This window comes from Gekko japonicus, unplaced genomic scaffold (genome assembly GCF_001447785.1).
Source record: "Gekko japonicus isolate JY-2015 unplaced genomic scaffold, Gekko_japonicus_V1.1 scaffold709, whole genome shotgun sequence".
NCBI lineage: Eukaryota > Metazoa > Chordata > Lepidosauria > Squamata > Gekkonidae > Gekko > Gekko japonicus.
This window is the reverse complement of record NW_015169796.1, coordinates 556,920-572,407: the sequence shown is the minus strand read 5'-3', so window position 1 is coordinate 572,407 and position 15,488 is coordinate 556,920. Positions and strand designations below refer to the sequence as shown.

The 15,488-nt window shown below is 46.9% G+C and overlaps 1 protein-coding gene across 1 annotated transcript in view; it reads right to left on the bottom strand.

Annotated features, from left to right (window-relative positions):
• Positions 1-15,488, bottom strand: part of ZMIZ2 (zinc finger, MIZ-type containing 2) — a 119,324-nt gene that overhangs the window by 42,085 nt on the left and 61,751 nt on the right. The window contains exons 2-3 of the mRNA XM_015417064.1: positions 4,369-4,504; positions 1,052-1,166 (exon numbers count right to left, since the gene is read on the bottom strand). Coding sequence (XP_015272550.1) covers positions 1,052-1,166; positions 4,369-4,418 — 165 coding nt within the window. The 5' untranslated portion in view covers positions 4,419-4,504. The remainder of the gene's footprint in view (positions 1-1,051; positions 1,167-4,368; positions 4,505-15,488) is intronic.

Sequence of the window (15,488 nt, the reverse complement as noted above, 5' to 3'; positions counted from 1 at the left end):
CTTATTGGATGGCCCAGGCTAGTCCAACCTTGTTAAAACAGGATCAATCCTGGTTAGTATTTGGATGGGAGACCACCAACGAAAGCTACAGAGGCAGGCAATGGCAAATTACCTCTGTTTGTTTCTTACCTTGCAAACCCTTGATTGCACTTAGAAGGGTGTGATTTTTCTTAGGATTGAACAGTTAGTTATTCACTATAGTACACTAATTCAGGGAATGGTTTTGATGGAGAGGAAAAGGCAAGCTGATGTGGAAAAACTGCTTAGGAAGAGGTGACAAGGCTTTACTTCCTCGTCCAGGGCAGATGTTAAACAGTTTTCCCTTTTTAAGGGAAAACGCTGCAAAAACAATACAGATCCAGGAGAAGACCCCACCAAATCTTCCAGGCTATGTATCTCTGAGATCAGGTATTATACAAGCTGTTTTGTGGAAGCAATGCATTTCTGAAAACTGGGATAAAAATAAAGGCTGTGACTCAGTTAAGGAGATCCAGAGTTAATTACTAATTATATATAGCACCGAAGCCGTATGAATTTGGGCATGAATAAAACAATAGTTCTACAAGGGGGGAAAAAGTACTCTTTGTTTCCAGATCTTTTAAGTTATGTGTTGCTGCAGGCACTCTCTGAACAGGCATTCCATCCTGTGCGAGGGAGAAACAGGAATGCCTCCCAACAAAGTGCTTGTTTACATTAAAAGTCCTGAACAACTTTTAAAAGTTTGGTGTCCCCATTACTGGGGCTGCAATGGTCAGTCAATTTTATGTATTAAAGAATGAAATTTTTAAGTACATGAAATTGACTAACCATTGCAATCCCATTTCTTTCTTTTCCCCCCCATTTCTAAGGTGGACCATGGATAAATGAGTTTTCTCTGAATTGTGAGCTTCGGGCAGTAAATTGGGATTCTATAGGCTACTCTGTAGGATACTCAAGAATATGCAGCTCAGATTCCCCATGCTTCACCCCCCCAGTCTCTCACCTTCTCCCTCTCTTGCACACACACACACCCTTGCCCAGTCCCACCATTTTGGAAGGCTGTCCAAGCTACCTGACTCTGGGATGTGTTGCTGACTCCCCACACCGTGGTTACCACTGAGAGAGATCCTGCAGGCTGATTGGTATTCTGTTGCCAAGGTACTGACTCGTAGGCATATGAACCATCACTAAGGGAGAAAAAACAACAACACAGGCACAATTTAATTATGAGCCTTTGGGGAAGTGACAGGAAAGTAGCGCGCAAAAGAAGGTGAGGAGATTTCTAGCCAGGCAGGGGGAAGGAGTGGGTGAACAGCAGGAATGATGAGAGAAAAAAGAATTCACACATGGAAGTCGGTTGCTTGATGGATGCAATATCAAAACTTGCAAGTGTGAAACACACATCACGGACAGAACCTTTATTTTCTTTATTGGAAATAAACCTGAAAGCCTTGTTTAGGAACAGACATGAAATACGAAATTATCATAAAATAGAAAACATACCATATCATTCTTTGAAAACCCTCCATTCTAGGCACAACAAAGCAGCTGACACAATGTCATAAACGCATAAAAGCACATGAAAGCAACCAGAATCTAGGCATCAGCAGACAGCGTAAGAGAAACTGGAACGAAGAAGAGTAGGTTTTATACCCCGCTTTTCTCCACCTTCAGGAGTCTCAAAGTGGCTTATAATCACATTCCCTTCCTCTCCCCACAACAGGCACCCTGTGAGGTAGGAGGAGCTGAGAGAGTTCTGAGAGAACTGTGACTGGTCCAGGGTCACCCAGCAGGCTTCATATGGAGGAGTGGGGAATCAAACCCGGTTCTCTGGGTTACAGCCCACCGCCTATAACCACTACGCCATGCCCTATGCCCAAGCCAACCCCACCCCCCCTTTAAGAAAAGGTCTGGTATGGCGTAGTGGTTAGTGTTGGACTAGGACCTGGAATGACTGTTCAAATCCCTTGCTCAACCAGGGAGGGCTGCCAGGTGACCTTGGGCCTGTCACAATCTCTCAGCCTAACCGACCCTCACAAGGCTGTTGTCACGAAGATTAAGTGGAGGAAGTGGAACGATGTGAAAAACTGCTCTGGGTCCCCGATCAGGGAGAAAGGCATGATATACTGCCATAAATCAAATTTAAAAATAATAATAATAATAAATAAGCTTGTATGAACAACTTCATTGCCTGCTACTGGAAAGTCTCCAGATCAGCCATCTTTCTGTTACCTCAAGCGCCACAGTAGAGGCCATTCAAATGTTCAGGGCTCAGGTAACACTGCTGCTGAGGTCTGTGTGTGTATATATATACACATAGAGACAGAGAGAGAGAGAGAGGTTGCTATAGGGATGTTGATCCCAAGAGAAAGTTCTCCACCTCTACGATCTTACCACATGATGTGGTATTATCATGGCAATTATCCCCACCCATGCCAGGGGCTGATGCTCTGATGGCTGTCGCAAGGTAAGAGCTCAAACACAAGAAACATATGAAGCCACCTTACACGGAGTCAGACCATTTGGCCTGTCTAGCTCAGTGCCAGAGTTTTTTCAACCAGGGTTCTTCAGAATCCTGGGGTTCCGCAAGCAAACTGATGTGGAAGGATTCCACCCAGGATTCTGCACATCATCCCAGTTTTTCAGGTTTTGTTTTTTTAAACTTGGGCAAGGCAGAAGTTTTCCTCTGCTGTGGTGGTCACTTCCTCTACAGCTAGCACCTCCTTGTGTGCAAGATCAATGTTATTCAAGGAACCCTTACATACGTGGAAGAAGTACGGCATTGGAAGAAAGCTTTCACAGCGGCCAGAGAGAAAGGAAAGGGGAATGGCATTACAAGATCTAAGCCTAAGATTTCACAGAGTACCACATGATGCTACAGCGGTTCCTCGTCCAAAAAAGGTTGAAAACCCCTGGGCTGCTCTCCCAGAAGCAGTCCAGATTCTTATGAAGAGGAAGATCCTTCCCCAACACTGACTGCCCAAGAGCTTCATACCTGAAGATTGTCTGCATACAAAAGGGTGTGCTCTACCAGCAAGCCAAGGTCTCTCCCTTAAGTTTTCTGCTGGAAAAGGGATTCGTACATGGAGAGCATTCAAAAATGTAATCTTCCACCTGTACTCTGAAGTGGTATAGTCCAGGAAGGAGTCTGCAATGAGACTTTTCTGAACACATAGCTTCAGTCCTGAATTCTTGAATGGGAGGGAAAATGGGAAATTCCCTGGATGGACAGAGGCAGCAGTGGGGAAACTGAGACAGTACTTAATTTGGTAAGAAATCAGTGCCTGTTGAGCACATGGGCTTGAGAGAATACAAACTTGGGAACAGGTAAGAAACAAGCACCATGGTTTGCTGAGAACAGCATATCAAATCTATTGCTAGAGAGGAAGAACTGCTGACGGGAAAGTATGGTAGCGAGGGGGGGGGGAGAGAAGTTTTGGCTGCAAAGCAAGATCTGCAGCCAAGTATGAATGGTGGTACACACACATTGTGGGCAGAGGGAGCCTGAAAACAGAAACTGAGGCCAAAGCGTTGTGTGTCTGTACATACACCGTGCTTTATCCTTGGCTGCAGGTCACTACAGAGAAATGGTGAAGGACCAGCTATGGGTTATTCACCTGCAGGAGAGTTGGTGCGAGTACATTCTGACCACCCCAAACAAATGACTATACAATGCTGTTCCAGACAACGGCAGAACTGAGCTCTGAGGTTTCAGCATCACTGGAGGGCGTGGGGCAGCTTTTGGTCCTCTGCCCCCAATAAAAGGGGACCATCTCAAGAGCTTTTGCACCTGTTAAAACTTTTGCTCCCGGACAGTCTGAATGTGGTAGCAAGAACTGAATTCAGTGACCTGCACAACTCAGACAAAATCAAACCAGTATATCTTTTTCATTTTTGGTTATCTAGGAGAATGGCAAAGAGCCATGCATGGCTCTGAAGCCTTGTCCCAAATACTGAAAGGCCTCTCTGGCTTTTTAAGATTTCAGGGCAATGTGTTTTAGTATTTATTTATTTGATTTGCTTCACTTATACCCTGCCTTTCTCCCCAGTGGAGACACAAAGTGCCTTTCATCGTTCTCATTACTCTCTCTTTATCCTCACAACAACCCTGTGAGGTAGGACAGGCTAAGAGTGCACGACTGGCCCAAGGTCAGCCAGCAAGCTTGACAGATTTGCATGTACTTTCATGCTTCCTGGCAGTCCCTGAGAGCTAAAACCTTGGTTTCCTTAAAACCAAACCTACATTCCCCAGACTGCTGAATTCTGTGCCCAGCATCAAATTCTCCTGCAGAACCACAGTATATGCCCTTAGCCCAATTTGTTCCCAAGGATGACAGAGGCAAGCAGATGGACAGAGCATGAGGACGGCGCAGGCTGAGCCCTACTCACCCATGTGGGGTGGGTGGGAGCGATGGTTTCATTGGGTTCATTGAGTTCATTGGCTACAGAAAGCAGAGGGGTTGGGTGCGGGATCTTCCAGGGCAACCACGGCAACAGCAGCCTCTGAGTGTCAGCTCCAGCTGGGCTAGAGAAAAAGAGACAAGCAGAACGCAAGACATTAACCGCCAAATGACAGCAGCCATGTTGCACACAGAGAATGCAAAGCTGTCCACCAGGAGATTCATCAGGAAAGCGTGGAACAGGAATCAGTCCAAACCCTGGCTGTTGCAGAGCTCTTCAGTCCCACCCACCCAAATACCCCAGGAGGCTCCAAAGGAAACGGACTGGCATTTCTGGCTGTTCCCAGACCCGTAGTAAAATGACGATATGCAGAGAAGGGGCTGTGAATCATGGAGTGTTGTGCCTCGAGGCACAGGTGGTTGAATTTTCACTTTTTGGTACTCAAAGCAATTTTGCTAGAACATTTTAAGCAAGGAAAGACTCTCACAGACCTAGCTGAGTATTCAAGCTCCACCAGTGGATGGGGACCGTTTTTAGTCTCTCTCAGCAGACAGACACACAGTGGCATTTACAATACATAAAGCTCTCTAAAAATATCACCCAATGGCAGCTGATGCCTGAGGCTCCACCCAACAGATGCTTCCTAATGCCACCCACCAGACTCTCCAGTATCTCTGCCCATGAGGCCCCATCTCTTCACCTTCCTTGGCAACTCTACTGAGCTCTCACTGCACGCACGCACACATTTTAAATTATCTTTTGCTGGGAGAAATATAAAAGGTCCTTGTGAATCAGGACAAAGAGCTCAAACAACAAAGAATTCACACAGGTAGGGGAGGGGGATGAAAGACCAGCAGGGATCTGTGAACAACACTGTTCTGCCTGACAACTGCAGAATTTGCAGATCTAAGGCAGGCTCTCACCAAATGCAGTCTGCCGAGTGAGAGCTGAGGCAGGAAATTCCTTTACTTTGAAAGGAGCGAGTGTGCATCCATTGTGACAAAAGGCAGCACCAGGCGCGCAAAGAACTCACAGCTCAGCATGTCCTAAGGACAGACATGTATCAATTTATGCATTTGCAAACTCTTTGTAGGTCATCTTATTTCTCACTAGACTGTGCATGGGTTGCACTGCAGCGGACCGCTGAAATCACTCTCCATATTACACACACACACACACACACACACACACGTTACAAAATATATTGTAGCAAGCTTGTTGTGCTCCAAGTGAGTGTACCTACGCCTGCTGAGGTCACCCCACTCCTTTCTGGCAACGGGCTTCAGCTTTTCAAAATGGAAGTGCATCCAGGGCTGCTCTGGTGTCATCTCCAGCTGCAGTTTTAATCTATGCTGCTCTCTTCTGGTGCCGACACCATCAAACCAGGGCTGCATTTCATCCACAGGAGCACAACGGCCACAAATCTGAAGTCAGCTGCTTTAAAACACCCCCCCCCAAAAAAAAGAACCCCTCCGTAATAACCACAAACGGAGACAACTGTCAACAATTTGAACAATGCAGCGTCTCTGTTTCTAGGCCTTGATTAGGTGATTAGATCTCCCTGTCCTTATGTACCCTCCCCTCTAAGACCAAGTCAAGGGCAGGACTGGGTGGCAGACCTGGGGCCTACTCTGCATAACTGCCTTTTCACGCTTTTGTTTCAGATCCCCCCCACACACACCCCTTTGCCTCGGGGTCACCGTAGATTTCCATGCCCCCCCCCCCGCCCCAGACCCCTCTGGCCAGCCAGAAGGCATTCTTCCTCTGCCCCCTCCCCAGTGACATGCTTGCCCCTAGTTTTCCTGAGGGGAAGTGGTCACATTTGTTCAGCAGAGGCTTTTGCTCTGACTACGTCAACTTTATACTGCGGCCAAAAGGAACTTGGCGTACTGCCCAGATCTGGCAAAACAAGGTCCTGGCAGGAGCAGGCTGGAGGGCCTGGCCTAGTTACACCAGATTAACTCTCTACTGTCCACGGCGGAGTCCTTGCAGACAGAACTACAGCTAGCAAGACAGCCGGAGTTTTGGACTGATTATTGTCTTGACCAGGCTGAAAACCCCATCTGGCCATGAAGGCTGCGGGGGGGGGGGGGGGGGGGGGGAAACAGACAATAAAATTCTGAACTCTTCGTAGGGAAGAGGGGGTATTAATAATCAACATTCATCAGGAATATTGGCAGGACAAGGAGGGGCAAGTTTCACCAGCAATGGGCTAGTCTAAGATGCTGGCCACCCGTTGGGATACTCCAGGCAGATGATTAGTAGTACTAATGAGAGGTAGTTGAACTCTCTCTTGTACTCAGTACAATCCTTGGTGAGCTTTGGTGCTTACCTTGTCTGTGAAAGAAGTATCAAAATCGTCAGGGGATGGGAAGAGACACGGTGACTTGCCCAAGGACAGGCCACACAGGAAGGATGCGGTGGAACTGCACTGAACTCCAGTTAAAGTCCCAAGTTGCCTCTGTTTCTGCTTCCCCCCTCCCCTCCTTTGCTCGTAGGCCTCGGCTTTGAGTGAGATAGGAGAGTGACTCTGGCTAGAACCGCTTCGTCAAGGTCTTGGATCCTGTTTTTTTAAAAAGACTCAAGCTGAAGCCAAGCGCCCTTGGCGAAGAGCTAAGGAAGCAGGAATCTCTTTCTGCTGCCGTTCTGTCCGCTTCCCAGATCATCTAGGCCACGGGAGTGAAGAGGAGGGAAGGCGAGTCAAACACCACACTCCTAGCCAGACTAAGACATGACCACTTAGATCCCAGATGCCTCTGCTGAATGGACGCTTTGGAGGGTGGACTCTCTGCAAATGTACCCCGCTGAGGTCCCTCAGTCCTTCCTAGGCTCCGGAGTTTCCCAACCTGGAGCTGGCACCCCCTCATCCCCTGCCAGTGGCCGGGGGGGACTTGGCAACCCTAAATCTGGTACAGACCGAATTTTTGGAGGGGTTTCAGTAGAGTAAAACGCAGGCCCGTAGCCAGGAATTTCTAAGGGGGGGGAAGAGGCATTTTAATTCCTCGGGGTGGGCACTGGCTAATTTGATTAAAAGTAATCTAATTATCAGCTTCTCGGCGCTCTTGGGTGCAGCAGTGGCAGCCTCCGCCTGCCTGTCAGCTCTGCCTGCCTTGAGCTTGGGCATCCTGTGCCTCCTCCCTGGCACTCCCCTCCACCCACCCCAGCTGCCAGCCTGTCTGCTCACCTTTCCCCCCCTCCCCCGCTGCAGAGAAGATGCTCCGGAGGAGTCAGCGGGCAGCCGTGGGGACTGGGGGGGGGGGGGGGGGGCAGAGTTGTCACGTCGCACCTGGCCACTAGTGGGGGATGGGGGGGATAGGGTGGCCAGATCCAGATTGGGAAACTCCTGGGGATTTAGGGACGGAGCCTGGGAGGACGGGGACCTCAGAGGGGTACAACGCCATAGAGTCCACCCTCCAAAGCATCCACTTTCTCCAGGGGAACTGGTCTCTGTAGTCTGGAGATGAACTGTAATTCCAGGGAATCCCCAGGTCCCACCTGGAGGCTGGCATCCCTAGGCAAACAGAATGGCAAAAGAGATATGCCAACCTCTGGGCTGCTTCTGACTACACACCTATACTGACTACACTTTAGAGGCAGAGGCCCAAGTGGGAGAGTCTACATTCTCCTGTGGAGCCAGTACCAGAATCCTAACGCTCCTGGTGCTGGCGTTCCAGAACTTTCCAAGCATATTCCTTTCCTGGGGCAGGAAAGATTTCCACCAGCAAGAAGGCAGAGGGGACATTCCATTCCTCCATCTGCTGGGTGAAAGAGGAGTCACTGGAATCTGGATTGGAGGGGGGGGAGGGGAAAAGGCCTTGGAGCAGCCCCAAAGGCAGGCCCCTCATTTGCTAACGTAAGGGGGAGGGGGGCCTGCCCAAGGCAGTCGGCCAAGCTCCCTCTCTCCTGCTTTTTTCTAAAAAAACATTTTTATTTCGCAATGCCTTTGAGGCGGGTTGGCCAGTTGCCGATATTGTTAACCTGGTAGCTGTGTGCTCTCTCGCTGGCAAAACTGGTGTAATAATGGGATGTTTTTCATGGTTTTGCAGAGATTACATAAACCTGCTTGTGAATCTAAAGGCAGGGTAAAACCTAAGCAAAACAAGAAAGGCGAGATGCTAGGTCCTGTGCTACAAAGGGGGTGGGAAGAGGAACTGTTGTGTAGGAAAGCCCTACAACGGGGGGTGGGGGGGGGGTGGGGAGACAGAGACGACTGCAATGATAAAAAAACCCTCTGTTGACCTCCGCTTCAGAAAAGAGGGATAGATTCATGGAATTCACATATATTTGACATTTACATGGGTTTCATTTCCATCAAAAGCCCCATGGCAACTCTCTGAATTTTCATCAGAAAGAGCAGCCCCATGATGGGCTCCTAGGCAAAGATCCCCTCCGGGTTCCTCCCTCACAGGCTGAACTCAAACATCACATGAGACCACATCATATGATTCCCCCCATCTCCATGGGCCCCCAAGGAACTCCAGAATTTTAGCCTCCTAATCGCCCTGTGTTGGTGGCCCCAATGAGCAGCTTACTCTTGCTGTGGCTTTCCCCTTTCAAAAAAATGTTCAGGTCCCTCTCTCTTCCCCCTGTCCACACACACATGCACTGCAGGCCCTTCAAAGATGACATTTCAAATGAGAGGCACTCATCCTTACCATGGGGAGTATATTCTGCTCTTCTTCCAAGGAGCTCAGGATAGGACGCATGGCCCTCCCCCTAGGGTTGGCAACTCCAAGTTAGGAGATTCCTGGGGATTTGGGGATGGAGCCTTGGGCAGGCAGGTTTTGGAGAGGGGCAGGACCTCAGCAAGGTATAATGCCCTAGAGTTAGGGTTTGGAAACACCTGGAGATTTGAGGGTGGAGCCTTGGGCAAGTGGGGTTTAGGGCGGGGCCTTGGTAGGGTATAATGCCATGCAGTCTTCCAAAGCAGCCACTTTCTCCAGAAAAAGTGGGACATGTTTTAAATAAATAAATAATAAGCAACTAATGTAGTCTGGAGATCAGTTGTAATTCTAGGAAGCTTCAGCCCCCACCTGGAAGCTATACAAACAAATAAACAGAATAATCTGTTGCGCTGTACAAATCACACTAGAAACTACTGTCTTCTTATACAGTTCTACTTACAACCAAAATTACACATAATACACATACAAACTACAGATAACAAATAGTTTTGCCACCATGCATAAATGACAACTGCACCAGTCCTTGAAACAGCAAAGCAACCTAGGCGCGCTGTCGCCACTCCTTTGGCTCTCACTACAGCTAGTCCTGAGCTCATGCTGTCTATTGCATGCTCTCTTCTGGAAACTTCGCTGCACCATGAGCCAGTGACCACATCAATCTGAAGAGAGACTTGTACTTTCAAGGACTATTAGGTCACTATTCAACTGGCACAGTTGTCATTTATGCATGGTGGCAAAACTATTTGTTATGTGTATTAATTTTGGTTGTAAGTAGAACTGTATAAGAAGACAGTAGTCTCTAGTGTGATTTGCACAGCGCGGCAGATTATTCTGTTTGTGTAAATTCATTCGCTGTATTTCCATTTTTGTGTGTTTCCCCGCCTGGAAGCTGGCAACCCTCCACAGAGTCCATCCCCCAAAGCAGCCATTTTCTCCAGGGGAACTGAACTCTAAAGTCTGGAGACCAGCTGTGATTCGAGGAGATCTCCTGGCCCCACTTGGAAGTTGGCAAGCCTATTTTCCCCTACTACATGCCATACGATAAAATAATAATCTCCTACTACCCTTTCTCCTTGCAACAAGGCAGGCAAGGCTGAGAGAACTGCCCCCAAACCACCCAGGGACTACCCTGTCCAGCACTCTGTGGGCACTACTGTACGATACCAGCGTCCTCCAACAAGCTTCCTGCACTCTGTTTCTCATCTGTTGGGTGACAGACCCCTTCGAACCAAACCTCATGCCACCAATACTCAGAGAGAGCATGCTAGAATCAGACGGCAACCATCAGGCAATCAAGCAACCTGGTGGTGCAGGAATATGCATGCACACGGGACGACTGACGCAGTGGCCCCTACTGTGGTTTACCCAAGAAGCAAAAATAAACTAACGCTGTGCCTTCCTCTGAGCCACTCCTGTAGAACTATCACTGGCCTTCTTTGAGAGAAATGTGGGGCTGCCACATTTCCAGGTGAATCTTTCACTAAATGAATGGGAAAACCAGCAATTTCTCTCTGACATTAATGTCTATAATCCTATCACCAAGCCCAAAGGCTTATGGGATAGTTCAGATGTTGTATATTTATTTATGCATGGCTCCTTCCTCCTCAATGGGGACCCTAACCGGCTGACACTGTTCTCCTGTTCTACATTTTATCCTCACAAAAACCCTGTGAGATAGGTTAGGCTGAGAGCTGCTTCCATCGCAGAGTGGGGATTTGAAACTGGATCTGCCAGATCTAGTCTGACACGATAATTACTACATCATACTGGCCTTAATAGCAAAAAACAAAACAAAACACCACAACCCCCCCCCTTTTACAAGTTTACATGCAGGAAAAACTGAAGTTGCCAACTGGCCAGGAAAAAATGTCCTGCCCTCTTAATAGAGATTTAATAAGTGCAAATGGGCTGTTGAAGATTTTCATGACATAAAATTAAATAGCACAACCTGATTATTGTTGGCAGATCGAACTGATATTAAAGGTACGAGTTGGAAGGACTAGTTTATAAGCTGGCAACTCTAGGAGCTATTTGAAGTGCAGTCACAGCCTGAGGATCCTCCAGGCTCTGAACCATTCCTGTGTGCACTTGAGTAATCACCAGTGCAGTCCTGATCAGAGTTATACTCTTCCAAGTCCCCTGAAGTTTCTGAACTTAGAAGGGCGTAACTCTGTTCAGGACTGCACTGCACTGCACGAGTGTCAGATTCATAAAAATAACTGTTCTTATTTAACGATAAAGCTCGCAACTACTTATATTATACATTTTCTTTAAATCAAGTGAACTACCTCGTTACCACTATCCAAAACGCCTGTCATGTTTACCAGTCATAAGTAGCTGGAGAAGTCTTTTCAGGATGACTTGTATATGAGAAGAGTAATAATGCTCTGAGCAAGGGGAAGCTTGGGTGAGCAAAGAGGAACAGGTCAGCTGGGTGAAATTTGGGGAGCACCAGGTAGAAAGATTCTAGCTCCTCCCCATTTACCCAAAAGTAGCTCTCCTCCTTTAAATGGAAGCGGCAATATCACAAATGTTTTAACACCTGTTTTTCCAAAAATTCCTAGATAGGTCAAATCAATGCTACAGGTAGGATGGGGCCCAGACACCCCTATTTCAGGGATTGAACTATGACTCCGCACTCTGAAAACTGCCTTATAAGCCAACTAGAAAACCTTTCTCTCGTTAATGATTTTATACCCCCAAAGCCCCTTGAATGAATATATCTGTGAACCAAAAAAGCAGAAGATGGAAAGGAGTTCTCACTCTGAGCTAAACAATATATAACCTGACACAGTTCCCAACTGTCAGTTCAAAACCCCACTTCCCCCAACCAAAGCCACTGCCTCAGCTGGGAGTGACCGCAAGCCCTCTAACGGCTTTTTTCTGTGCATTAAACAAGAAGGATGCTCAATTAGGTCTTTTGCAAAGTGGCACAGGACTGCTTGCAAACAGAGAGAGAGAGAGCATATGATGATGTTCAGAGATGATGTTCAGAGGGAAGCCCAAGCCGCCTCTCCACTGGTGGTGGAGAGCACAGCGGTAAGGAGACACCTGGCAGCCCCGCAAGAAGCAAGAGGGCTGCACAGCTCAGAGGGGCAGGCATCTTGAAGGGCAGAGGTGTGGGGAATGGGAAAGGCTCAACAGAAAAGAGGAAGCAGAAGCCCCCGGAGTTTTCCCAGTATACAGTGGTGCATTCAGATGCTGCACTGCAATCTACCCCCTCCCCCCCCGGGAAGAAAGACAGACACAATGGTCGCAGTGTAATCCTAATCAGAACTGCATTGTCCTACACCCACTGATTTCAATGGCACGGTATAACTGTTTAGGATTGCGCTGTTCGTGTTTCATAAGAACATTAGCAACGACCCAGCTGGATCAGACCAGCAGTCCCATCTAGTTCAGCATCCTGTCTCACCTAGTGGCCAACCCGTTACTCTGGAGGGCCAACAACAAGACAGAGAGGCCTAGGCCTTCAGCTAATGGGGAAACCCCACAAACCTGCCCCGCGCTTGCCTGCGCAAGCAACAATCACTCTGCTATGCCGCTATTGCTTATATCCATGCTAAGAAATGGGACACCCACTGATTTCTGCATGTGAACAGAGTTAGCAGTATTATTTATGTATCTTATTCTCCTAATATTCATTTTTATCATCACAACAATCCTATGAAGCAGACTAGGCGGAGACTGTGTGCACCCCCCAAGTGAGTTTAATGGCACAGCAGAGGTCTGATCTGAACCTGGGTCTCTCAAATCCTAGTCCAACCACTCAGCAATACATCAGAATGGCATCAGAAGGAAGAGGCAAGTAAAATGATACATGCTGAGCTTCTTTCCAACCACTCAGCAATACATCAGAATGGCGCTCTCTTCCACCCCTCGGCAAGCCTTGCAGTGGCCAACAGCACAGTATAAATTGGGCTGCTCTAGCATTAATAAAGCAGAAGGAAGAGGCAAGTAAAATGGTACATGCTGAGCTTCTTGAGCAAAAGGCAGGGCAAAAATGTTGCTAACGAGAAAGCCAGTATTGTGCAGTGGTTAAGGGTCTCTGAAAACAATCTGGGAACTTCAGTTCAAGCCCCCCTATGCCACGAAGCTTGCTGGGAGAGCTTGGACCAGTCGCCTAATCTACTCCACAGGGTTATTGTTGAAAGGATAAAATGGAGGATGAGCGAACCATGTACTCCTTTGGTGGTACTAAATAAATAAAAATAAACAACAAAAAGCAAACTACTGAGCTTTCAAATGAATATATCGGGAAACACAAGCTCTCATCCCATGGCCAGCTTCATTTTTAATTCACTAGCATTGCATTGCTCAATTTTATGTCCACAACAGGTGGCGCAATCCACATCAGGTGGCACAACTGGCACACAGAGCTTGCAGGGTAGTTGCCTCCCCTTTCTGTAGGATCTTTATCAGCTGAAACACAGCCACCACCACTGCATGATCTCACGCCTCTGGAGCAAAATCAAAGACCCAGCCAACACCCACAGACGTATGAAGTGGCTTTATACTAAGCCAGACCATTGGTACCCCCAGGGTAATGATTAACTAACAGCAGCTCTCCAGGATCTCAGGCACAGAAAAGTCTTTCTTGAAGACACTGTTATCTGAGATTCTTTTCCTGGAGCTGCCAGGAATTGAACCTATGACCCTCTGCTTGCAAAGCACATGGTCTGCCACTAAACCACAGCCACACTACAGGGGACCCCAGAGAAGTCACACTAGGCCTTATACCTCAGAAAGCTAAGTGCATGTCCTCTGCTGAAGGATGCATCATACTGGAAACCTCATGCACAATCCTTTGCTGGGAGAAAGCCCCAGTGAGGAGACATGAGCATAATTCTGAGTAGACCTTCTTAGGCTTGCTCTCTAAATGTCACATAATAGTACTGGTGGAATACACAGAGAAAATAGCAATATGATTTGTTTACTGAGGAAAACTTATATTTTTTGCTCTGTTTTTTGTCTAAATGAAGGCTGAGTTAACCAGAGTGGCTTTTGTTTTCTTGTTTTTAAAATGGCACTTCCAAGGTTTTTCATCATGATAAAAGCCATTGCTTCTGCAAATTCTTTCAGACAACTGAGTATGCTGAAGCTGCAGCCCACAAGTAGTTTCAAGATTAATCTGCAGTCTTAAACTAGCTGTGCAAACTGACAGACAATAAACTTATTTCTCTCTCTTCCAGAATCCCCCCCTCCAATAAAGTTAGCTAAAATAAATTAATATCCTAATTATTTTCTTTCCCATACTAAAGATGCACGCTTTGCAATAACACACCACAATCCTGGACCAGAAAAGCAACAACTTACATTTTAAGAAATGCACAGCTGAGAAAAGGAAATGCTAAGGGAAAGCTTTGCTGTCCACACCTTACTGAAACTAGAAAACAGAAACCAAAGGACAGGATTTAGTTTAAGATTCACTCCCTGTAGTAATCACTGGAAATGATGACTGCAATTCTGAGTATTCAGGCTTTCTCAGGCATTTTAAAAGACGCCCCCTCAAGTTAGCCAACTGTTGTAGCTACCCTTCCCCACTTAGGAGGGATGTCATATTTCCAGTAAAGGCTTCAAAGAGTCTCATTTTTAAAAAACAGCAATTCCTTCACAATCTACAGAATTTCCTACAATTCACTTGCCAGTCTTTCAGATCTACACATGCCTTTAAGTTTTTAGGCATCTTTAGCAGAACCACATATAGAGACTACAACATTTTTAAAAAACCAGCCTTTTACCCTTCTAATAATAAACACCTTTCTTAGAGGGCTCCTCGTCACTTCTGATGAGACTTTGTTTTTAAACTAGAAATGTTCATGTTCCAAGAAGCAGCTCTCTTTTGTTAAATGGAATTGCCACAAATTTTAAAAGCCTGTTGTTGATTCTTACCCTTCCCTCTTGGTTTTGCTAACGCTGGCGACGGCCCTGCCCAAGATCTTGGTTGGAGGTCTTGCTCTGTATGCCCCCATCTTCTGAGGTTTCCCCATACTTCTGGTAATAAGTAATTTTTGATTTGTATCTTCATGTTCTTGCTCTGCTTTTCTATTTTTATAATTACAACTACTACTGCTATGATTTATGGGGAGAGGGGCCATGGTTCAGTGGCAGAGAATCTGCTTGGCATGTAGAAGGTCCCAGGGTTCAATCTCCGACATCTCCAATTAAAAGGTGACATGAATGACCTTTGCCTGGAACCCTGAAAAGCCACAGCCAGTCTGAGTAGACAACATTGACCCTGGAGGACAAGATGGTCCGAGTCAGTATCAGGTAATTTCATGTGTCCTTGTGCTGTTTGAGAGAGTCTCTTGTAAGTTTAATTTTTTGTGACAATCAAGTTACAGTTGACTTATGGTGACCCCACAGGTTTTTCAAGGAAAAGAGGCATTCAGAGGTGGTTTGCCATTGTCTGCCTCTGCTTAG